The sequence below is a fragment of the Trichechus manatus genome, unplaced genomic scaffold (genome assembly GCF_000243295.1).
Source record: "Trichechus manatus latirostris isolate Lorelei unplaced genomic scaffold, TriManLat1.0 scaffold00013, whole genome shotgun sequence".
NCBI classification, from domain to species: Eukaryota; Metazoa; Chordata; class Mammalia; order Sirenia; family Trichechidae; genus Trichechus; species Trichechus manatus.
Window position 1 is genome coordinate 1,474,287 of NW_004443949.1, and position 24,482 is coordinate 1,498,768.

At 43.3% G+C, this 24,482-nt stretch overlaps 1 protein-coding gene across 5 annotated transcripts in view; it reads left to right on the forward strand.

The window, feature by feature from the left end:
* Positions 1 to 24,482, forward strand: part of DZIP1 (DAZ interacting zinc finger protein 1) — a 75,098-nt gene that overhangs the window by 21,989 nt on the left and 28,627 nt on the right. For 2 of the 5 annotated variants that reach the window (XM_023726689.1, XM_023726690.1), the window contains exons 4-8: positions 1,180 to 1,341; positions 6,637 to 6,774; positions 9,760 to 9,822; positions 20,159 to 20,207; positions 21,702 to 21,758. In XM_023726689.1, coding sequence (XP_023582457.1) covers positions 1,180 to 1,341; positions 6,637 to 6,774; positions 9,760 to 9,822; positions 20,159 to 20,207; positions 21,702 to 21,758 — 469 coding nt within the window. Of the gene's footprint in view, positions 1 to 1,179; positions 1,342 to 6,636; positions 6,775 to 9,759; positions 9,823 to 19,566; positions 19,708 to 20,158; positions 20,208 to 21,701; positions 21,759 to 24,482 lie in introns of all 5 variants that reach the window. The other 3 variants (XM_023726687.1, XM_023726688.1, XM_023726691.1) reach the window with 3 other exon arrangements.

Consider the following 24,482-nt stretch of genomic DNA (forward strand, 5'->3'; position numbering starts at 1 on the left):
TTAAAGTGCACAATTGAGTGGTTTTTAGTATATTCACAAGGTTGTGCAGTCATCACCACTAATTCCAGAACAGTTTTATCACCCCAAAAAGAAACCCTGAACCCAATAACAGTCACTCCGCCCAGTCCCATTCTGTTTGGACGTTTCATTAGCATTGGGTTTTAAGCGTGACCTGATGAGTGATCTCAGCTCCAGCTCCTGGAGCCTTACTGTGTGCCTGGCACTGCCCTGAATGCCTTCCATGTGTTGGCTCATTTAGTCTCCATAGCAAATCTCAAAGGAAGATACTGTTGTCCCATTGCACAAATGATAAAAAAGGGGTATGGGAGCTAACTTGTTCAAGTCATGCAGTTGATAAATGGAAGAGCCAGGATTTGAACCCAGGCAGCCTGCGTTGTTGACCGCTGTGCCCTGATATTAATGCCTAACAACGAAGCAACTTTTATTGGAGTGCTAGAACCCGACAGATGGATGTTTTTTTTTTTTAAAGAGCTCTATTGTTATAGGTGAGAAATCAACTACTGGTCAGCCAGACCTTGAATCTAGCCCATACAAATCTGAATTTGTATTTTTTGGCTGGTGGAATGGGGCTACTTGTTGTTGTTAGCTGCTGTTGAGCCGATTCTGACACATGGTGAACCCATGTGTGCAGAGGAGAACTGTGCTCCATAGGGTTTTCAAGGCTGTGACTTTTTGGAAGATCACCAGGCCTGTCTTCCAAGGTGCCACTGGGTTCAAACCGCCAACCTTTTGGCTGATGTCGAGCACTTGACCATTTGCGTCACCCAAGGGCTGCTGGAATGGGGCTACCCTACGCAAATTGATAGTGTCAAGAGGGATTCTTGTAATGTTTAACTGATGTTTTCTTTTAAAAAGTAGGTTTAAATTTTACATATTACTGCTTGTCTACAATACAAGTTCATAGAATATAGAGAGCATGAGGCCTTGGGCCTCCGTGTTGTGTTTCAAGGAATCAAGGACAATGCAAGGATGCTTCGTGCTGCCTTGGCTGCACGTATTATTGTGCACAGACCTGCCATTGTGTGACATGTTGTTAGAGACCTAACGGAAGTAAGCAATACTAGCTAATGCATTGGAAGGGAAGCTGTGACCACTTAATTAAAATTTTGCATGTTTGCTTGTCATGAATTTTAAAACCATGTGTTAAAATAATTTCAGGAATATGAAATGCAGAGATCAAAAGAGGAAGAATTTCTGAAGTTATTTGATAGATGGAAAGAAGAAGAAAAGGAAAAGCTAGTTGGTGAAATGGAAAAAGTCAAGGAGATGTTTATGAAGGAGTTTAAGGAGTTAACTACTAAGAATTCAGCATTAGAATATGTAAGTATTAACCTAGAAATTCTCATAGTATTACTAGAGTGCAGTACTGCCTTGGGAGGTGGTGTTAGAATGGCATGGGGGCCAGAGGACCCAGAAGTTCCTTTATTGTCCCTTGGCCTAGAAACCCTTCCTTCCTGTGAGCTGTGAAGGGAGCACAACGCATACAGAGGAGGGAGCAAGTCAGAGTGGGCGTGGTGTTGAGAGCAGGCGCCGTGGCACCAAACCCCAGTGCAGCACACTCGTAGGATGCATTTGGTCGGATCACAGAGCGTCCTTCTTACCATAACTGGTTAGGTTTAAAACCAAAAACCCAAACCCATTGCCATCGAGTTGATTCTGACTCATAGTGACCCTATAGAACAGAGTAGAACCGCCCCATAGGGCTTCCAAGGAGCGGCTGGTGGATTTGAACTGCCGACCTTTTTTTGGTTTTAATTTTATTTTGTACTTTAAGTGAAAGTTTACGTTTCAAGTTAGTCTCTCATACAAAAATTTATACATACGTTGTTATGTGACCCTAATTGCTCTCCCTATACTATGACAGCACACTCTCCTTTCCACCCGTGATTTCCCATGTCCATTCAACCAGCTGCTGACCCTCTCTGCGTTCTCATCACACCTCTGGACAGGAGCTGCCATTTAGTTTCATCTATCTACTGCCTGTAGCCCAGATCTTTTCCTGAACTCACACCATGACGCCTTCTCAAAGTGGCGTGCCAAATTACCCACAGAGGTAGATTTTGATACTAAACAGTTTAAGGCCGGCTCCCTAAGTCTTCCCCAGCAAAGCCATACCTACTCCCTCTGTAGTCAGCTGAGAAGCACACTCCTCACGAGTATCATTTTATGTCCAATAGTTCAGTGTAATCTTTGTCTGAAGAGTTGGCCTCGGGAATGGTTTTATTTCTGTGTTGACAGAGAGTTTGCGGGCCATGCTTTCTGGGGTTCCTCCAGTCTCAGACCATTAAGTCTGGTCTTTTTATCTGAGTTTGAGTTCTGCACCCTGCTTTTCTCCTGCACCATCCGGGACTCTCTGTTGTGTGCCCTGTCAGGGTGGTCTTTGGTAGTAGCCAGGCACCATCTAGCTCTTCTGGTCTCAGGCTGATGCAGTCTCTGGTTTATCTGGCCCTTTCTATCTCTTGGGCTAATACTGTTTTTCCTTGTGACTTTGGTGTTCTTTGTTCTCCTTTACTCCAGGCGGATTGGAACCAATTGATGCATCTTAGACAGCCACTCGCTAGCTTTTAAGACCCCAGACGCCACTCACCAAAATAGGATGGAGTTGCCAACCTTTTGGTTAGCAGCCGTTGCTCTTAACAACTGTGCCACCAGGGTTTCTGGTTAGGTGTAGATAGCCTTAAACAATAAACCCCTCCCTGGGCTTCGGAACCTACCACTGTCGTGGCTGTAAAGGCTGACCCAGAGCACCAGTGTGGGAGAAGGAAGCAGAAAACCTGAGTGAGAACCTTTGCCAGTCCCTTTCCTTGCCCCAGTCCTGGCTGGTGCGGGGGGCAGGGGGTCTAGAGAGAGCAGCACCTGGCTCATTGAGCCCACTGTCCTGTCCACACAGGCCACACTGTCCTTATCCATCTCCTGTCAGAAAGGCCAGTCATTGTTCTCCAGCTGACAGTTCACCTGAGCTCCCTGGGCAGGGTTGATCCTGAGTCATCCATGGGGAAAAAAACTATGGAAGGGAGGAGAGGAAAAATCCTTGAGCACCCTCTAGGGGCCACCAAGTTTTATTAACTCAAATGGAAGGCTATTTTTGGAATACTGCTAAGATCTTTCCCTAAAACTCTTTTAAACTCTGGTATAGGGGTCGCGACCTGTGGACCACATCTAGAATGCCACCCATTTTCGAATGGCCAATAGGCCAAGAATGGTTTTTACATTTTTAAATGGTTGAAAAAAAATTCAAAGAAGAGTATTTCACAACGTGTGAAAATTATATGTGTCCATAAGTGAGTCTCGGCATGTGTCAGTCAAGTCTTACTGAACACAGCCGTGCTCACTTGTTTATGTGCTGTCCACAGTGCTGCCGTGCCACCGTGATAGAGCTGAGTTGTCACAACAGAGATGGCATTGCATGCAAAGCCGAAAATATTTACCACCTGGCCCTTTCCAGGAAAAGTTTTCCGGCCCCTGTCATCTTTGCAAAGCAAATATACAATGTTAACAACTGGTGAAGGTGAAATGGGTGGTCATTGTACTACTCGTTCAACTTTTCCATAGTTTGAAATTTTCAAGTACAAAGCTGAAGGGAAGTAACTTTGGATGGCTCGTTGTCTCTTTGTAGAGCTTCCTTCAGCCAACTTCCTATTGGCTGCAAACCCGACCAAACCCAGTGCCAGCGAGTTGATTCCAACTCATAGCATCCCTATAGGACAGAGTAGCCGGCCCCATAGGGTTTCCAAGGCTATTATCTTTGTGGGAGCAGAGTGGCACATCTTGCTTCCACGGAGCAGCTGGTAGGTTCGAACCACCAACCTTTCCATTAGCAACCGAGTGCTTAACCACCGCGCCACCAGGGTTCATTGGCTCCTGTTGGCATGGTTATCCTCGTGTCACCCCTCTGTAGTACCTGTTCTTCTTTCTAAGCATCAGCACCTCTAAACAGTACTGTCTTTTACTGCCTGTAGCCCAGATCTTTTCCTGAACTCACACCATGACGCCTTCTCAAAGTGGCGTGCCAAATTACCCACAGAGGTAGATTTTGATACTAAACAGTTTAAGGCCGGCTCCCTAAGTCTTCCCCAGCAAAGCCATACCTACTCCCTCTGTAGTCAGCCACCAGTTACAATTCTTTTGCATGAGGTTCCCTCCGTGGTCCTGCCCCCTGCCCCCAGGCTAATTATAGAATAGGACTTGATTTCACAGCTTTATAACGCCTACCGTTTTTTTTTTTTAAGGCGCTGTATTGAGATTTAGTTCACATACAATATAGTGCACCCATTGAGAGTATACAATTCAGTGTTTTTAGTATATTCAGAAGGTTCTGCAGCCATCACCATAATCAATTTTGGAACATTTTCATTAGGTCATAAAGAAACCCCATAAGTTACCTGTCACTCCTATTTCCCCCTAAGCCCTCTAGCCCTGTTGTTGTTAGGTGCTGTGGAGTCGGCAGAACGAAACACTGCTTGGTCTTGCGCCATCCTCACAATCGTTGTTACGCTGGAGCCCATGTTGTAGCCACTGTGTCAGTCCATCTCGTTGAGAGTCTTCCTCTTTTTCACTGACCCTCTACTTTACCAAGCATGATGTCCTTCTCCAGGGACTGATCCCCTAGTATGTGAGACATAGTCTCGCCATCCTTGCTTCTTAAGGAGCATTCTGGTTGTACTTCTTCCAGGACAGGTTTGTTCGTTCTTCTGGCAGTCCACGGTATATTCAATATTCTTCTCCAACACCACAATTCAAAGGCGTCAATTCTTCTTCCATCTTTCTTATTCATTGTCCAGCTTTTGCATGCATATGAGGCAATTGAAAACACCATGGCTTGGGTCAGGTGCATGTTAGTCTTCAAGGTGACATCTTTGCTTTTCAACACTCCTCCAGCCCTAAGTAACCCAAATCTACTTTCTGTCTGTACGGATTTGCCTCTTCTGGACATTTTACATAAATGGAATCATACAGTATGTGGTCTTCTGTGACTGGCTTCTTTCACTCAGCATAATGTTTTCAGGGTTCATTCATGTTGTAGCGTGTATCAGTACTTCATTCTTCTCTACGGCTGAGTAATATTCCATTGTATAGATATACCACGTTTTGTTTGTCCATCATTCCAGTCATTACTTTTTGGCTACAGAAGTTTACTCTTTTTTTAAAATTAATTAGACTTTATTTTTTAAAACAGTTCTAGATTTACAGAAGAATTAAGCAGATAGTACAAAGAATTCCCATATGACTCCCCCACCCCACACAATTTCCCCTATTATTACCGTCTTAGAGTAGTATAGAACTTTTATTACAATTAGTGAACAGATATTGGTATACTATTATTAACTGAAGTGCGTACTTTATTTAGATTCCTTGGTTTTTACATCATGTTCCAGGATCCTACCCAGGATTCCACATTACATTCAGTTGTCATGTCTCCTTAGTCTCCTTTTGACTGTGACAGTTTCTCAGACTGTCCTTGTTTTTGATGATCTTTATAATTTTGAGGATTAATGGTTAGGTGTATTGTAGGATGCCCTTATGTTGGAATTTGTGTGATGTTTTTCTCATGATTAGACTGGGTTTATGGGCTTTTGGGTGGAAGATCATACAGCTAAAGTGCCATTTTCATCATGTTATATCAAGGGTACACACTGTCAACATGATTTATGATCGTTGATGTTGACCTTGATCACCTGGCTGAGGAAGTATTTGCCAGGCTTCTCCTCTTCCCCCCTTTCCACATTGTATTCTTTGGAAGGAAGTCAGTATTTGTAGCTCATACTTAAAGAGCAGGGAGTTACGCTCCTCCATCCTGTTGTTTTTTTAAGTTAACGTACTACACCTCTGTGGGTTTTTTTACCACCAGTAACTTTGGAAATAAAGGAGCGGTGGTGGTTCAGGATTGAATCCTTGCCTTCCATGTCGGAGACCTGGGTTCCATTTCTGGCCAGTCCACCTCATGCACAGCCACCACCCATCTGTCAGTGGAGGCTTGCAAGTTGCTTGCATGTTGGTGAACAGGTTTCAGCAGAGCTTCCAGAACTAGGAGGAGAGGCCTGATGATCCACTTCCAAGAATCAGCCAATGAAAACCGTGTGGATCACAATGATCCAATCCATACCTGATGATGGGGATGGCTCGGGACCGGGCAGTGTTGTGCCTGGGGTTGCCATGAGCTGGGGACTGACTCCATGGCAGCTAGCAACAACAACAGACTTTGGAAATAACAAGCAAAGGGTAAAATGAAACATTGTGACCCAAATGGACTACTGATGCGGTGTTGGCCTCTTCAGTAAATTACCTTATTTTCACTTGGGAACCAGCTGCGCCCAATTCCTCTGTTTCTGACTGCTGGTACTTGCCCATCAAACGTTTGAAGACACGTTGTCTAAGATTAGGAAGTTCAGTTTTCCTTCCGTTGTTTTCACCGTGTACAGTTTCAGTTAGAAAGACCAACAAGTACCAGGAACAAAACAAGAAAACCGCTGGGAAGGAGAAGTAGAGAAGCAAAATGAGCTTTCGATAGGATAGTCAGATTTAAGATATGGTTACAAGCTCCCTAATTTTATTTTCTGTATCAGTCTTCTGAAAGTATAAACATTTGTATCTGTGATTTTGAATTTTATCTTATAGCAATTGTTAGAAATACAGAAGTCCAATATGCAGATCAAGTCCAACATAGGCACGTTGAAAGATGCCCATGAGTTTAAAGAAGACCGTCCTCAGCATCCCCAGGATTTCCAAAATGTGATGCAACTTCTTGATAGTCAGGTATGTAAAATTGGGTAGCAACTGTAGTAGATGCCTTGATTCTTCTTAATGAAGTAATTTATAGGAAGCATCGTTTGCAGAGAAAAGCATTCTCTTCACGTGACCATGATGATGACTAGTTCATTTCATTTGTTTGTTTCCCAATACATGTGAAATTCATAATAGATGTTCAGTAAATGCTTGTTGATTGACTGATAGAAGTGTATAGAGAGTTCTGTCTTCATATTAACAGTTGGAAAAACTGTTTCATTGTTTTTCTGACATAATGTCTATTTGAATTGGTTAGTATTACCATAGTCTTTATTTTTCATACTTCAGATGTAGCTCTCACTGTCAAAAGGCATAAAGAGGCGTATGGAAGCTCTGATTTGATTTTAAGAGCTTAAATATACAGCTCTATTGGCAAACTGATAATCTTTTACCTTTATCAAACATAATTAAAGGCATTTGGAAGTCAACCCCTGGAATAAGCACGATCTTCATCGTGGCTATTTTACTGGAACAAATTTTTACTAGGAAACAAAGATGAAAGCTTATAAATTTTTAAAAATAGGTAAGCATATGCCATTTAAAAAGGCAAGTGTGCTTTTGAAATGTGGAGTATTGCCACTGCTTCTTAACTTGCCTTGCTTCTCACCTTCCTCCCCCAAATCCACCTTCTACATTGCAGCCAGGCTGACCATGCCACTGTCCTGCTTAAAATCCTTTAGTGATCCCCATGTGTCACAGACTGAATTATGTCCCCCCAAAAATGTGTGTATCAATTTGGTTAGGCCATGATTCCCAGTATTGTGTGGTTGTCCTCCATTTTGTGATTGTAATTTTATGTTAAAGAGGATTAGGGTGGGATGGTAACACCCTTACTGAGGTCACATCCCTGATCCAGTGTAAAGGGAGTATCCCTGGGATGTGGCCTGCACCACCTTTTATCTTACAAGAGATAGAAGGAAACGGAAGCAAGCAGAGAGTGGGGACCTCATACCATCAAGAAAGCAGTGCCGGAACCAGAGCATGTCCTTTGGACCCGGGGTTCCTATGCGGAGATGCGGGAAGACTGATGACAAGGACCTTCCCCTAGAGACAACAGAGAGAAAAAGCCTTCCCCTGGAGCTGACACCCTGAATTTGGACATGTAGCGTACTGGACTGTGAGGGAATAAATTTCTCTTTATTAAAGCCATCCACTTGTGGTATTTTTGTTATAGCAGCACTTGATGACTAAGACACCATGTTTTACAGAATAAAGTCCAGAATCCTTAACCAGCACACAAGCCCCTTCAGGATCTGGATTTTGCATCATCTCCCACCATTGTTTGCCTTCACCTTGATACTCTAACAGTCCCGAGACAGCTGACGGTTCCCAGAACAGGGCATTCTGTTTTCTGCCTTTGCTTGTGCTGCTTTCCTAGCTTGCCACGCTCCTCCCAGTTTTCAGGGCCTGTCCCTTACTTAGTTTCTAGTACTCAGCTGGGATGGCACCTCTGCCAGGAAGCTATCCCTGATCCTCCGGGGTCCAGAGCAGGGACTGTTAATCCTCACCTACCCTGCCAGTGACTACCCACTGAGGTGCCTGGTACATGGTAGGGTACCAGGAATTGGGTGCTGAGCTGCACTGCAGACAGTTGCTCCTGGCAGGCCAGAGACCACAGTTTGTCACTTATGAATTGAAGGACACAGTTATGAAAACCTAAGGTCCCACCTAAATGTCTTCTCCTTCCTTCCTGTAAGTTGTGCCACTATTTCAGAACCCATGAACTCAGAAACCTTGGTGTTTCCTTTTAGCCCTTACAGTGTGGGCTGGCAAACTGGCACCTGTTTTTGTAAATAAAGTTTTATTGGAGCACAGCCACACCCATTGTTTATGTATTGTCTATAGCTGTTTTCCTGCTACCAGTAATTGTGACAAAGACCCTGTGGCTTCCAAAGCTTAAAACATTTATTATCTGGCCCTTTACAGAAAATGTTGGCTGACCCTTATCTTTAGAGTATAAGATTGAAACAAGTGCAAATGTGTCTAAACACTTTTAACTTTATATATTTTTTAAAATGCCAACTAAAACTTTACCAGATAGTTTGGTTTCGCTGGTACTATGATGCATGTCTTCTGACACCAACGCTAAAATGAATGAGTTCAGTTTTGCCCAATTCTGACTCTTAACTGTAGTGTCGTTGTCCTGACGTTAACCACGTGGAGTTAGGTCAGATCTCACATGTTAAAGGCACAGTCTTCCAGATCTTCCACATCTGACCAAGAGTTGAGATGCCAGCCACAAGTTCAGGGGTTCCCAGAACACCCACGCTTCTGACCTGCTGGCTACTCTTGAGTTCGATGATTTGCTGGAATGACTCACAGAACTCAGGAACGCATTATACTTATGATTACAGGTTTATTATAGCAAAAATGATACAAATGAAGAGATGCATAGGGCAAGATCTGGTAGGGTCCCAGATATAGAGCTTCTGTGTCCCCAGAGACATGTTGCTCTCTCAGTGCATTGATCCTTCTTACCAACCAGGAAGCTCACATGAGCTTTAGTGTCCAGAGTTTTCAGTGGGGTTTCCTTACATAGGCATGATCGTCTGGTACCATGTGGTGGGTCTTTCTGGCTTGGCCAGCCTCGCCTGGAGTCATCTTATTAGCATAAACTGTCATTTGTGATCTGGAACTTTCCATGAATAATAGAGATACTCCAATCACTAGGGAAATTCCAAGAATTTACAGGAGTCCCTGGGTGGTGCAAGCTCTCTTGGCTGCTAACTAAAAGGCTGGAGGCTCAAGTCCACCCATAGGTACCTTGGAAGAAAGGCCTGGCAATCTACTTCCAAAAAATCAGCCCCTATGAGTCGGAATCTACTTGATGGCAACTGGTTACCAGGGACAGAAGATCAAATTCTTTGAGTAAAATAATTCTTCACTAAAAAGGAAGCTTCCATAGATACTATTTTTATAGTTGCACAAAAGTTATCTTGTTTTACCGTTTTGTAGGAAAGCAAGTGGACAGCTCGAGTTCAAGCCCTTCATCAAGAACACAAGAAAGAAAAGGGCCGGGTAAGATTAAGAAATCAGTGGCTTTCAAGCAGGTCATCTTTGAAATGAATATTTACTCTTCTTTTTAGTAAAAGTAATATTTGTCCACTTAATAAAATTTGTGGAGAAACGATATGTAACAAAAATTAAAATTACTTATAATTCCAATACCCAGAGATAACCGCTGCTACTACTTTGGTATAGTTTCTTTGATTCTTTTTTTCTGTGCTATGTTGTCGTTGTGTGCCATCGAGTCAATTCTGACTCATAGTGACCCTATAGGACAGAGTAGAACTGCCTCATAGGGTTTCCAAGGCTGTAAATCTCTATGGAAGCAGAGTGCCACATCTTTCTCCTATGGAGTAGCTAGTGGGCTCGAACTGCCGACCATCTGTATATTTTCTTTAAAATGACATTTCTTAGTATAGCAACAAGCAGAGTGTTCATATGACAAAAGGCATATAATAGGTACGTAATATCTAGGATGAAGCCTATAGTCTTTGATCTTCATCACTAAGTGCTTCAAGTCCTCTTCACTTTCAGCAAACAAGGTTGTGTCATCTGCATAACACAGGTTTTTAATGAGTATTCCTCCAATCCTGATGCCGAGTTCTTCGTATAGTATGGAGACACCTCAACATAAAGAAAACAAAAATCCTCGCAAGTGGACCAATAAGCAACATCATGATAAATGAAGGAAGGATTGAAGTCATCAAGAATTTCATTTTACTTGAATCCACACTCAACACCCATGGAAGCAACAGTCAAGAAATCAAATGACACATTGCATTGGGCAAATCTGCTGAAAAAGACCTCTTTCACGTGTTAAAAACAAAGATGTCACTTTGAGGACAAAGGTGCTCCTACCCAAGCCATGGTGTTTTTAGTCTGCTCGTATGCATGCAAAAACTGCATGATGAATAAGGAAGACCAAAGAAGAATTAATGCCTTTGAGTTGTGGTGTTGGCAAAGAATATTGAATATACCATGGACTGCTAAAAGAACGAACAAATCTTGTCTTGGAAGAAAGTCAGCCAGAATGCTCCTTAGAAGTGAAGATGATGAGACTTCGTCTCACATATTTTGGACGTGTTATCAGGAGGGACCAGTCCCTAGAGAAGAACATCATGCTTGGCAAAGTGGAGGGTCAGCAAAAAAGAGGAAGACCCTCAAGGAGATGGATTGACACAGTGGCTGCAGCAATGGGCTCAGGCATAACAGCGATCATGAGGCTGGCACAGGATGGGGGAGGGTTTTGTTCTGTTGTACATAGGATTACTGTGAGTCGGAATCAACTCAGCAGCACCTAACAACAACAGCATCTAGGATGAAGAATATGCATATGACAACATTTATCAGCTTGTATTCCTCTTAAGCAGGAAAAATACTGAAGAAAAAGAGGAAACTTGTGAGCATTATCAGAACCAAACCAAAACAAAGCAAACAAAAAGTAAAAAATCAAAATACTCTGTAAAATACCTGCAGTTCTGATTAATCTAGATAGGAAAGTTAGTTATTAATCTAACTTTAAAATTGTACTATTACTAGAAAATTAAATAGGAGCCATGACATTTTTTCTGTTTCATTCACAATATTATTTGGTCATGTTAATGATTTATTGCATTTGTACCCAGATACACATATATACATGCTCATGCTCATATAGTAACTTATATAGATTGAAAACTCTATCACCAATTCAGTGATTCAACTCAGAGATATTTATTGGGCATCTCCTATGTACAGCACTGTATAGAGGCTAAAAATACATACAAAACATAATCCTTGCTCTCTGGTTGTTTGCAGGATAGCGAGAGAGTAGAAATGAGTATGCACATACCTGATGGAAGTCAGGACAAGATAAATGCAGAGTGGTGTAGTGATTGAAAAGAGAATTTGTTAAAGTGGGATTGTGGCTGTGTGTGGATAACACCCATGTTTATTTCTCCAGCCTAAGCCATCCCTCTGAGCTCCAGATGAAATAGCCAGCTTTATACTTGACACCTTCCTGGGCTTCTCAAACTTAACGTGTCTAAAATGAAGTTCTTGTGTTTGTTCCTAGATACGGTTTTCGTGTGGTAAATAACACCTAGTCCACTCAGTTGCACATCTTCCTTCATTCTCCTCCCTCTGTCCCTCAATCCCCAATTCCAGGCCATCAGCAGTTCCTGACATTTGTCTCATACCCATATTCTTTTGTATATTTCCATTGCTTCCACCCTTGACCAAGCTTCCATCATTTCTGGAAGGAAGATAGAGGGTCGGCGGAAAAAAGGCAGACCCTCAATGAGATGGAGTGACACAGTGGCTGCAACAGTGGGCTCAAACATAACAATGACTGTGAGGATGGCATAGGACTGGGCAGTGGTTTGTTTGTTGTACATGGGGTCGCTATGAGTCAGAACCCGCTCGACGGCACCTAACAACAACAATGACTGTGCTTCTCAATTCTGGCCTTCTCCTTTCCTAATCTGCTCTCCACACAGTGGGCAGAATAATCTGGCTGCTAGTAACCACTGTAGCCTCATCCTGATGTCCCTCCTAGCTAGGATAGCCTTCTGGTAATTCCTAGAACGCTGCAGCCTTTTTCTCTTCTTTATACGTGGTTTTCACTGCTGGGAGGCCCTTCCCCTTCCTTTTCACATGGCTTTCTCTTTCCCCTCTGTGTTAGTTTTCTGTGTGGTATGGCGAGTAACCACAGATTTAGTGGCTAAAAATCATGCACTTTGATGCAGTGAATCCCTTTTATATGGCCTTTTCTCGCCATGGTCTTGTGACTCCTACAAAATCATTGGGTGGGAATATGCAGATAAGGTGTTTGTGGCCCACCCAAAGGATTGGACAGCACTGCTAATAATGCAAATAAGGTGCATGGCACCCTTGTGGGAGTGGGACCATGCAAATAAAGTGTTTGGAACCCTAATGAGGGGATCGGTCAGTTTTGGCATCCCAGTAAGTTTAAAATGAGCCTTCCCAGACGCAGGAAAGGGGGAACCTCACTACATCAAGAAAAAAGAGCCGAGAGCGGGGCATGTCCTTTGGACGTTGGGCCCCTGTGCTGAGAACCTCCTAGTCCCAAGAGATGGAGAGAGAGGTGTAACACCATAGATGGCAAGAAGCAGTGGCAGAGAAATGGCAGCAACAGAACCAGCAGACTGGTGTGAGATGGTGCCAGCCCACGGATTGAGGCAGCTACGGGGGTTGTGCTGACCCATGGAGCTAGAGAGCTGAGACCCTCCGGCAGGAGGTTTGCTGGTGGAGAGGCATACCTCTGGGCATTTGGCAGAGCTAGTCTCGCTCACCCACAAAGCGAGAGGGCTGAGCGTCTTCAGGCAAGAAGCTTCCTGGAGGAGTAGAGTGCCTCCAGGTAGGTGTCAGCAGAGCTAAAGAGCTTTGTAACCCATGCCTGAGCAGGGCAGAGGCCAGACCAAGAGGAGCCTGCCCTCAGGGGACCTAGAGGAGCCTGTTCTCTGGAGGCTGAGTTCATGGGCCCAGGCCCAAGCAGGGGCTGGTGGCAGAGGCCTGCTTGTGGGCATGGCCTGAGAAGAAGCTGTCCTGATCGAAGAACTGAATTCTGAGTTGTAATCTATTACTTGCCTAATAAACCCCGTAATTGTGAGTATTGTCTATGAGTTCTGTGTGGCCATTGCAACGAAATATTCAACCCAGCAGAGAAGTAGAGAGTGCTGTGGGAGGGATGGCTGGTGTCAGAATTGGTGAAAAGGTTGGAGAGTAGAGATATGTCTGACCTCCACCTCTTAGGTATCAGCGTAGGGCTGATGTTCATCTTGATTCCCTCTCCTCCATCTTGTGAAGTTGGAGGAGGTCTGACCCCACTGCGCCGCCATTTTCTATACACATGTCATTTGTTATCTCAGTTTCCATGGGTTGGGGCTCCAGGCACAGCTCACCGGCTCCTCTGCTCAGGGTCTCATCAGGCTGCCTTCAAGGTGTCAGCCAGGCATGTTCTCATGTGGAGCTTGGGTCCTCTTCCAGGCTCACTCAGGGTGTTGGCGGTATTCAGTTCAGTCTTTGTGGTGGTTGGATCAAGGCCCTCAGTTCTTCAGGCCGCCCCTCTGTCTAGGAGTTCACAACCTGGCTGTTTGCTTCTTCAAGGCAGTAGGAGAGTCTCTCCTGCTTCCGGTCTGTCCCTCAGGAAAGGCCTGGACCTTCCTTCAAAGGGCCTGCCTGACCAGGTCAGACCCCCCCCCACGATAATTCCCTGTTTTACTACCTTAAAAAAAAAAACCCAAACCTGTTACTGTCAAGTCAATTCCAACTCATAGTGGCCCTATAGGACAGTGTAGAACTGCCCCATAGAGTTTCCAAGGAGTGGCTGGTGGATTTGAACTGCCAGCCTTTTGGTTAGCAGCCATAGCTCGTAACCACTATGCCACCAGGGTTTCCTTATTACCTCAAAGTAGGTAATGAAAGATTGGGGACTTCGATTGCATCTGCAGACTCCCTTCATTTTCCGCGTGTTGTACTGGTTAGCAGCATGCCACAGATTCCACTCCGCTCGGGGCTAGGATTATGCAGGACATGTACACCAGGAGGTGGAATCTTAGGGGCGATCTTCGAATTCCGCCGAACATCCTCCTGGCCGCCGCTTACTTGTCCCCTGAGACCAGTCCATCTATGTGGGTAGTGCCCCCGCTTTGTCATGCTCGTCACTTCACCCTCTAGCTCCCATCACTATTTTAGCTGATTTGCCTGTTTATTTATTTATCGTCTGTCTCCAACCAGCTCATTCGCCCTTTTTAGGGAAGGGCTGTTCTCCATTGTATCCCCAGCACCCAATAACTTGCCTAAAATGTGCTTAAACCAAAACCAAACCCACTGCCTTCGAGTTTATTACAACTCGTAGTGACCCTATAGGACAGAGTAGAACTGCCCCATAGGGCTTCCAAGGCTGTAAACCTGTATGGAAGCAGACCGCCAGATCTTTCTCCTGCTAAAATGTAGGTGGCACTTATTAAATACTTGCTGAATGAATGTGGAAGGTGGCTAGATATCTAAGAGGGAATCATTCGACCTGGCTTTTATAGATGGGGAAATGCTAATTGTAGAGTTCCGAAAAGTAGCATTGAGAGAGTTGCCTGTAGGTATTAGCACAGTCTGCTATGGGGAGGACACTACGTCTGTGTTTTCATCATGGACCCCAAGGAGCCTTTGCTCGAGGCAATGCCGTATGGTTAGGAAGAAGGTGATCACCTTTCAGCACGTTTTATCTGCAGCCAAGGAGCAGGATCCATGGAGCCCTGGATGGTGATTTTTCTGTACCACAGGCGTATCCACTATGCAAGAAGTGTTCTCTGTCGTCGCAGAAGTAAGCATGGACCAGTATTAACGCTCATGCTGCGGTGTGCCGGAGCTGGCCCACAGTGGCTCGCAAGGGCTGATTGTGCACATTGCTTCCCCGTCGGGCTTACTTTTTTTTTTTTCAAGCTTGTTAACCAGCATACCACTGGGTTCATTAAACTGGTTTTTATAGTCACCATTTATTTAATCCTTCTAAGAATTTTATGATGTAGGTACTCTTAATACTTCTCCCACGTGTCTGTCAGTTTGTTGTACTGTGGGGGCTTGTGTGTTGCTGTGATGCTAGAAGCACTTACTGATGAAGATCGAAGACGACAGCCTTCAGTATGGATTACACCTCAACATAAAGAAAACAAAAATCCTCACGACTGGACCAATAAGCAACATCATGATAAATAGACAAAAGATTGAAGTTATCAAGGATTTCATTTTACTTGGATCCCCAATCCAACACCCATGGAAGCAGCAGTCAAGAGATCAAAAGATGCATTGCATTGGGCAAATTTCTGCAAAAGACCTCTATAATGTTTTAAAAAGCAAAGATGTCACCTTGAAGACTAAAGTGCGCCTGACCCAAGCCATGGTGTTTTCAGTTGCCTCATATGCATACGAAAGCTGGACAGTGAATAACGAAGACTGAAGAAGAATTGACACTGTTGCATTGTGGCGCTGGGAAAGAATATTGAATATACCATGGACTGCCAAAAGAGCGAACAAATCTGTCTTGGGAGAAGTACAGCCAGAATGCTCCTTGGAAGCAGAGGTGGCAAGACTACATCTCACATACTTTGAACATGTTATCAGGAGGGACCAGTCCCTGGAGAAGGACGTCATTTTGCAACAATGAGCTCAATCATAACAACAATCATGAGGATGGTGCAGGACCAGGCAGTATTTCATTCTGTTGTACATAGGCTCACTATGAGTCGGAACCGACTTGACAGCACCTAACAATAGCTGTTAATACTTATTTTATAGATGAGAAAGCAGAGGCTTAGAAAGATGCTGTCTTGCCCAAACAAGGAGCCCAGGTTAAGTACTCAGCTACTAACCAGCAAGTTGGCAGTTCGAACCCGTCAAGTAGCTCTGCAGGAGAAAGACCTGGTGATCTGCTTCCATAAAGATTACAGCTTAGGAAACCCTATGGGGCAGTTCTACTCTGTCACATCGGAGTCGACTCGATGGCACACAACAACACCATCAAGTCACTGGTACTTGAATCTAGGCTCCCTTAACCCCAGGGCCCATGCCTTGTAACTGTTTCACTGTCTTGCTCGGCTGTTAGGGTTCAGCCACTAAGCCAGGTCCGTTAAGTAGTCCGCCAGGAGGAGAGTAGGCGGTGAGAACTTAGAGTGGTTGCTTTTTGTTTGTTTAGAGCGGTGGTTTTTCTGTAAGACCATTGAATCTTTCCTTTGAGATGTTTTAAGGCAGCAGTTGCTAACCAGCGATGCACTTCAGAATTACTTGAGAATCTTTTCCAAAAGATTGCCCAGGCTTTACTCCCTGAGATTTTGATTTAGTAGGTAAGCCTGGGACGTGTGTATTTTTGGGGAAAAAAAACAAAACAGAAACAAAAAAAAAAACTCCAGACAATTCTAATTTGAACCCATGTTTTTAACCATTGCTCTTAAATAATTTAATGTCAAGTTATTTATTCTTCGAGGCATCGAATGCTTATAGCAGCTTTAATTTTTTTTATTGTGGTAAAATACTTATCACAGAAGTCTGCCGTTCCCCTCATTTGTCTGTGTACAGCCCTGTGATGTTAATCACTTTCCTTGTGTTGTGCAACCATCACCACTATCTGTTTCCAAATTTTTTCTTCACATAATGACCCTGTAGGACAGAGGAGACCTGCCCGTTAGGGTGGCCAAGGGGCGGCCGGTGGATCCCGGATGCCAGCCTTTTCATTAGCAGCCTGAGCTCTTAACCGCTCTGCCACCAGGGCTCCTTTTTCATCACAGTAGAGGTGGTTTTCACTCCTTGCCTCTTTAAAGCGCTCCATGTTCCAGCCAGTTGTGGGGATTACAGTGGCCTTTTGCCTGAGACAGAGTGTGAGTTGCAGGGTTTTACACTTGACCACTGCAGTGTGTGACAGAGAGGGACGGTCGGCATTACGGAGGGAGGAGGTAAGGCTTTTCCTGGTTATGAGTGAGGTGACTCGACCCGAGTATTTGGAGTATGGGAGTTTCTGTGCCGCCGCTAGGCTACGCTGCTTCCTTGTCTGTTGGTTTAGCTTGTTTAGAAGCTGCTTGCTTCTCCCTTCATTTCTTCTCCAACCCTAACAGGGGAAAAAGACAATCAGGTTTAGTCATCTCTGCCTGAGACCAAACTATTAATTATTCCACATGATTGGAGTTTACTGTTCTTACAATGCACATATTGTATTTCTCTGTTTAAGGGAAGTTATGTTTGCCAGCTTTTTATTGCTTTACCTGGATTCTTGGCAGTCGTTTTTTTTTTTTTTAAATAACCATTGGTAGGCATTCAAAGGGAGTGACAGATAGGTGATGGCATGCCCTTTTGACCCAACAAAAGACTCTTTAGAGTTTGGGAGGCTGGAGAATGGTCACATAATTTAAGGAAGGAGGCTGACGGGACGAGGACTAGTAGGAAAAAGCGTCGAACTTGGAATGGTAGGAGGTTATGAAAAACAGCCTCAGGGGTCACGAGCTTTTTGAAATAATTCGTGGTTGTCCCCTTCTTAGTTGCCACCATCCTCTCTTAGTGAACTTTTTCATGTACCTTTCTGGTCAATTCTTAATTCCAATATCAAAATCAGCCATACTCTCAGTTTTCTCTATGTCCCCGTTCTTTTTGGGCCCTGGAATGACTCCCCGTAGTGTTGATCAGGCCCTAGGTCCTAAATCCCCACTGAAACACTAGAACCTGCAGTGGCTTTTCCTTCCGTTTTCGAGCTCAGCAGTTCCCTAATGGTGCTTCTGGGGGCACTCTTCCAGGGGGTAGTAATAAATGCAGTCTGTAAAAGTGCTTTTGTGGCTAATTAAGGTTGGGGAAGTTCACGACAGTGTCCTTTGGCCATTGTTAGCACGTGTCCCCACTCAGGAAACCTTTCTGACTCGGTTGAACCCAGTGCTGGTCCAGCCTCATGAGCACCACATTCACAGAAAAACAGTTGTTGTCGAGTCAGCTTCGACTCATACCGACCCCACGTGTGTCAGTAGAACTGTGCTCCATAGGGTTTTCCAATAGCTGATTTTTTGGAGGTAAATCGCTAGGCCTGTCTTCCGAGGCGCATGTAGGTGGACTTGAACTTGCAACGATTTGGTTAGCAGTGAGTGCATTAGCTGTTTGCTCCACCCACGGGCTGCCTCATAGCACAGAGCACTTTGTTTGGCCCGACCACGGGAGACAGTGCAATGTGCTGGTTGAGAGTCAGCCTGGGCTTTGAAGTCAGAATGATGAAGTCTGGGCTCTGCTCCCTCCCACTGTCTGCATTTGGGCCAGTTACTGTACCTCCCTCATCTGTATAATGGGGCCATAACATGTATCCACAAGGGTGTGGCGTGGATTAAACGAGATGAAGTGCTTAACATAGTGTCCAGCACACGGTGAGCGTTGATATAAAGGAATAAACAAGTTAGGAAATCTGTCTAGATGCTGTCAGCTACTTCCCTCACAACTACCCCCCCCCCACTTCATATCCCTGTCTCCTCTTCCAGGTCTTATGCTTGGAATGTCCTTAACACCAGTCACCAAACTTGTTTTCCCACCCGTTTAAGCAACTACTGAAATGCTTTTGAGAATCCCTAAATGGTGGAAAACAAATTCTTTTTGGATTCTTTTTGTCTAATCTATGATCTTCTCAGGCATCAAGTCTCTGAAGATGAGTCTGTGTGACTCTGAGTCTCTGTCTGTTTCCCTCCCTCCCCCTCCCTCTGCCTATTCCTTCTTTCCTCCCTCCTCCTTAAGCCCTCTCCACACTTTCCTTTCTTAGTAAATATTTACTGAGAACCTGCTCAGGGCCAGGGATTGTGCTAGTTGCTAGGGATATAAAGATAATGGAGATGCAGTCTCTGCCCCCAGGGATGCCCACTTGAGCCAGAGACATGTGTAGGGTAGAACTGCATGGGAGTTCAGTGATGGAGACATGGGCAAAGGGCTGTGGGAGCATGAGGTCAGAGAAGCCTTCATCCTTTATCATTCCGTAGCCGTCTGTTGTTTCACATAATGTGATCAAGTTCGCTCGACCACTCACATCATCAGCGCGTCTGTCTTGGGTCACGAGCCCCCTAGAAACAGATGAAGCACCTCATACACCCAGAGGCTTGGTTCACAGTGATCAAAGCTACCTTCAATGATTGGATGTGCGCGGATACTATAAAGGCGGCGAAGAAAGCAGGGTATGCGCGTTCAAAGCTGCAGAATGAAGACATTTTACACGCAGTTCACAGAGGGATGTGTTCCTTACATTTTTTTCAGCTCCTGTCACATATAGAGAAACTTCGGACCTCAATGATAGATGATCTAAATGCAAGTAATGTTTTCTACAAGAAGAGGATAGAAGAGCTAGGGCAAAGACTCCAGGAACAGAATGAGCTGATTATTACCCAGAGACGGCAGGTGTGTCTGGTTCTATATCGGCACTGTGCTGTTTTAAACAACGTAATTTCTTTAAGAATATATGTTTTTATTTCAGAGCATTTTTGAGTTGTGTAAGATAAAGAAGATGAAGTACGCTCCCCCATAATTGCTTGTAAAAGTGAATCCAATAAAGTAAACTTTAAAAAAAAACGTATTTAAAAATGCAGTAGAGCAGATTTATTCATCTCGAATTCAGAATAAATTTGAATGTAGATGAGAATTTCTTGTGGTAATTGCTTTTGAAAAGCAGCCAAATCCAAATATTGCCTTCATGAAATGTGTGTCTCCATGTCTTTAAAGTCCATGTGTCTTGTGCCTTTGGAGGATTTAGTGAAAAGGTTAATTTACTCAGTACAGTTATCTGCCCATTACCCAGTATTTCTATATTGGTTTCAAGTGTGTATCGCTACAAGAGTGTTTTTCTTTGCAGATTAAGGAGTTTACCAGTAAACCATTAAACAGTGTCAGTGAACCCAAAGGTAAGTGGACCGATCTCACAGGGCTGGAGGCACAGCATGCCTTCCTGACTATGTGCTGGGGGCATCAGAAGAATGTGGGGCCATATGTCTGCTAAGAGGGCATTTTCTCCTGATATTTTAATTTGGGAGATCAGTCCTCCTGCTGTTTTAATTTGGGAGCTCTGTTACCAGAATCTAGAAAGCTGAAGGATTTTAATTATCTGTACTATCGTTTAATGATTCCGTATGTCTGTATTTTACCTTAGAATACTGTTATGCACATAATACATGCTGAGTAACTATGTATCTGTTGATCGATGTACTGTAGGACAGCGTTAAGATTAAAAACACAGGGTTTAGAGAACGGCTGGGTTCAGCTCCCATGACCAGCACTTTGTAGCTTGGTGAGTCCCTGACTCTGTTTCCTCATCTCTGTAGTAGGAATATTAATAGTAAGTACATCATAGACTTGTTATGAGGATCGAGTGAGATAACCCTCGTAAAGTATACCTGTTAAACACTTATTATTGTTAGCTGTTATTATTGATGGAGTGCTTGTGGCGTAGTAGTTAAGAGCTTGGCTGCTAACCAGAAGGTCAGCAGTTTGAATCCACCAGCCACTCCTTGGAAACCCTATGGGGCAGTTCTACTCCGTTCTGTAGGGTTGCTGTAAGTCGGAACCAACTCAATGGCACCTAACAACATTATTATCGATAGTAAAGCTGTTAATTATTCTAAGATACTATAAAGACTTGCCATGTTATTCTTAATTGTAGTATCTTGAAGGTTAAAAGTTCATTTTAAACATTAAAAAAACATCAAACCCATTGCTGTCAAGTCCATTCTGGCTCATGGCGTTGCCATGAGTTTTATACATGGTGCGGGGTATGTATGCAGTCTACAGACTAAAGCAGTAACAGCCCATTCCTCGTATCATTTGAAGAGCTGACTAGAAGTGAGAATGGGAGTCAGAAGGGAGATTGGCAGACAGCAATGAGGGTTTCCTGTCACAGTCTGAAAGCATGCCTTCTCTGCCTGATCTCCTTCTGAGTGATCCCAGTCTCGGTGAGTTCCTGCAAGTCTCAGGTGTTATAAAGAGTCTTCCTTTACTTGAGGAACTCCAACCAGGGCTTGTCACTGGTTGTATGAGCTGGGTTTCCTCACTGTTTCTGGAGGCCACGGGAGACGCAGTGATCTTCATGGTTTGAGATAAAGGGTTGGGGAAGGGCCGAGTTCCCCTTTAACTTCTCTTTAGGTAGTGAGAATTCAGATAAGCAAGGGTGCACCTCTGTAATTACTTAAATATCATAAATATTTGGCTGAAAAGTAATTTTAGGAAAAATTTAGCTTTAAAAGGATTTACATTAACTGTCTTTACTCTGTTGGCTGAGTTGCTATGTATTGGTAAATTTCATTTATTGTTTTCTGGGGGAAAATACATTAGGATAAGGGCTGTCAAAATTTAGTTCATAGCTTGTGATTTTTGTTATTAACTAGTTTTTTTTGTTATTTCAGGGAATCCTTTAACCTGGCAAAGTTTTGAATCTAAGCCAACTGCCCCAGCTGTACCTAGTAAGTTTCTATAACAGGCTCATCTTCTAAAGATATCTTTAAAATGCTAGACCAAGACATCATTTTTAAAGACCTTTCTTTGAGAACCCATTTATTTGGAGATTACATAATTAATTTTGATTCCTGGTTTTGACCTAGTCCTGAGCCCCACAATTGTAAACATCCACGTGATTTTGTGGAGATTTTGGTCAGCCGCACCTATTGTTTTGTTTCAGTCTAATAAAGAGATGACTAAAAATTCTTGGGCACGCATGCTCAGGTTTACATGGTTGGACTTCCGAGAGTTCTACCCTGTGACCGTGGGAGTCTGTGTGGTACGTGTCATATTTGGCATCCCTGGGCCTCTCATTGCTGCAGGTGGTGAGCAGATGTCTGTTTGCTGCCCAATTGTGGGCAGCTCAGCATGTTCGTCCCCCAGAGCTGTCAGGATTTGGCAGTACACCAGAAAACCAGAATCTTTACAGTTTAGAAACTGACAGATTTTTTTTTATAAAATAATAATTAGTTTAAATATTATTATTTTCAGTCAAGAAAGTGTAACGGAGAGAAGAAGCGTGAGTGGTGGGCGTAAGGGATCAGGCAATTGTGGGCCAGAGAGAACAGTTAGACACAAGCCGTGTGAACTGGGATCTAATGTATTAGAGGGGGCCTGAGCTGGGGGTGAGGGAAATGGCACCATAAACATGGGCCCAGAAATAGTGAGAGGTCTGTGGAGTGATGAAAGATCATTAATGAGCACGTTTGGGAGTTTGGCACAATTGACGGTCAAACGTAGATGGTTTTAGTTGCTCAGTCTTCTCTGGTGCTTCTTAAGGCCACTTGATGTTGGAAGCTGAAGCGGTCCAGAGGAGAGGGGAGCGAACGGGCGGTTACTTGCTCAGAGTAGCGGGAAGAGCAGAAACTGGACTTCCATCTTAGGAAATAAAAAAAGAATTCAGTAAAAAATCGCATTACCAAGAAAAATGGAAAGGTTAAAAGACACTAAATTATTTAAACAAAACAACTTTATAAGCCGATTAAACTCAAATATCAAGCAGAAAAAATAACCCAAACAACCAAAGCTATATTTGGTTAGGTCAGTGGCCTCCAAATAGTGTTTAGACCCCCTGGGGCTTGCAGGCTGATCTACTGGGATATGAAAATGAAACTATTAGAGCTTCTTTTTATATATTTTTTAAAGAGTCATCCTTTTAATGTTTTTAATTTTTATTATGTTTTACAACATACATAATATTTGTACTATACTATATAAAATTTATTTAAATGAATATGTATGTAACAGGGTAAGGTACTACTTAAGAACTTTTACTGATCGGGTCATATGGTCAAAAGAATTTGGACGTCAGTGGACTCTGGAGAATTCACAGAAAGAACAGGCCTTTAGCTGCGTACTTAGGGGCCCCTCACAGGTAGCACCTTTGGGTTTCATGATGACTAGGCAAGAAAGGGTAGCTGGCTCATCCCCAGTTCTTCTCCCAGTGTGGAAAAGGGTCTTAAAGCCAGGGTTCTAATAATGGCAGGGAAATGCTCTTCACTTAAAAGAAAATGCACACACTCTAAGATCAGAAAAATTCAAATCACAACATTAAAGACAACTTAGGAGATATAAAACAAATGAATCAGAACCATCCCCAGCAAAATGAAGGCTTTCTGACGTAAGCTATATACGGGCAAACCTGTCAACCCCACCAATTTATATTATTGGCAGTGTAGACACTAGTTAGTCATTTCAGAACTTACATGCTACCCATCCATAATAAGGTAATAAATTTTGTAGTTTACGAAGAAGGCCTGGATGTGATCGATTTTAATGAGATTGGAGCTTTTGAGTCTGTAAATTGGAATACTGTCTAGATCAGAGCTAGATAGTGAATTTTCTGCATATTTTATTCTATAGAGAACGAGATAGTGAGTATTTTCGGCTTTGTGGTCCGTATGGTCTTTTTTTTTTTTTAAACTACTCACCTCAGCTGTTGTTGTCGCACAAAATCAGCCATAGACCATACATAAATGAATGAATGTGGCTGTGTGCCAGTAAAACTTTATTTAAAAAAACAGGCAGTGGGCTGATTCATCCCATAGGCTATATAGTTTGCCAAACCCTGATCCAGATTATACAAGTTACAAACAGGTTTGAAGACCATATTTCCAGAATTATTAGCAACTTGCAAATAGTTAGGAGTTGAACAATTTCACCGTTAGCCTTTGTAAAGACCAAAAACATGCCTTTGGAGGTAGCTGAGGCTTTTGGCCAGTATTGTTAAGAATAGGATTTGAATTAAAGATCTGTCTTAATAAGCTTGAGGAAGAGTCCGTAAACTAATAGACAAGTGTTGTTTAGTGAAAACAGACTGTACAAATAAATAGTCTAGAGAGGAACTCCAGGCAAAAATTGTCAACTATTGGAAGGGAGGCTGTGGAATCTCATTCTCTGGAGATCTTTTAAAATAGTGTTTACTTTCACTCCAGTCAGATGCACTTCTCTCTAAAGGCTACAGCTGAAATAGTGCCCTAGCAAGATGCCTTCCAGCCCAATAATTGGAGTATTTTTTTTTTTTTAATTGTACTTCAGGTGAAGGCTTACAGAACAAATAGTTTCTCAGGAAACGGTAGTGCGCGTATTGTTTTATGACATTGGTTAACAACCCCACAACATATTAACCCTCTAAATTCTCAACTTTTTTTTTTTTTTTTTTTTGGTGAAAATACACATAGCCAAAGATA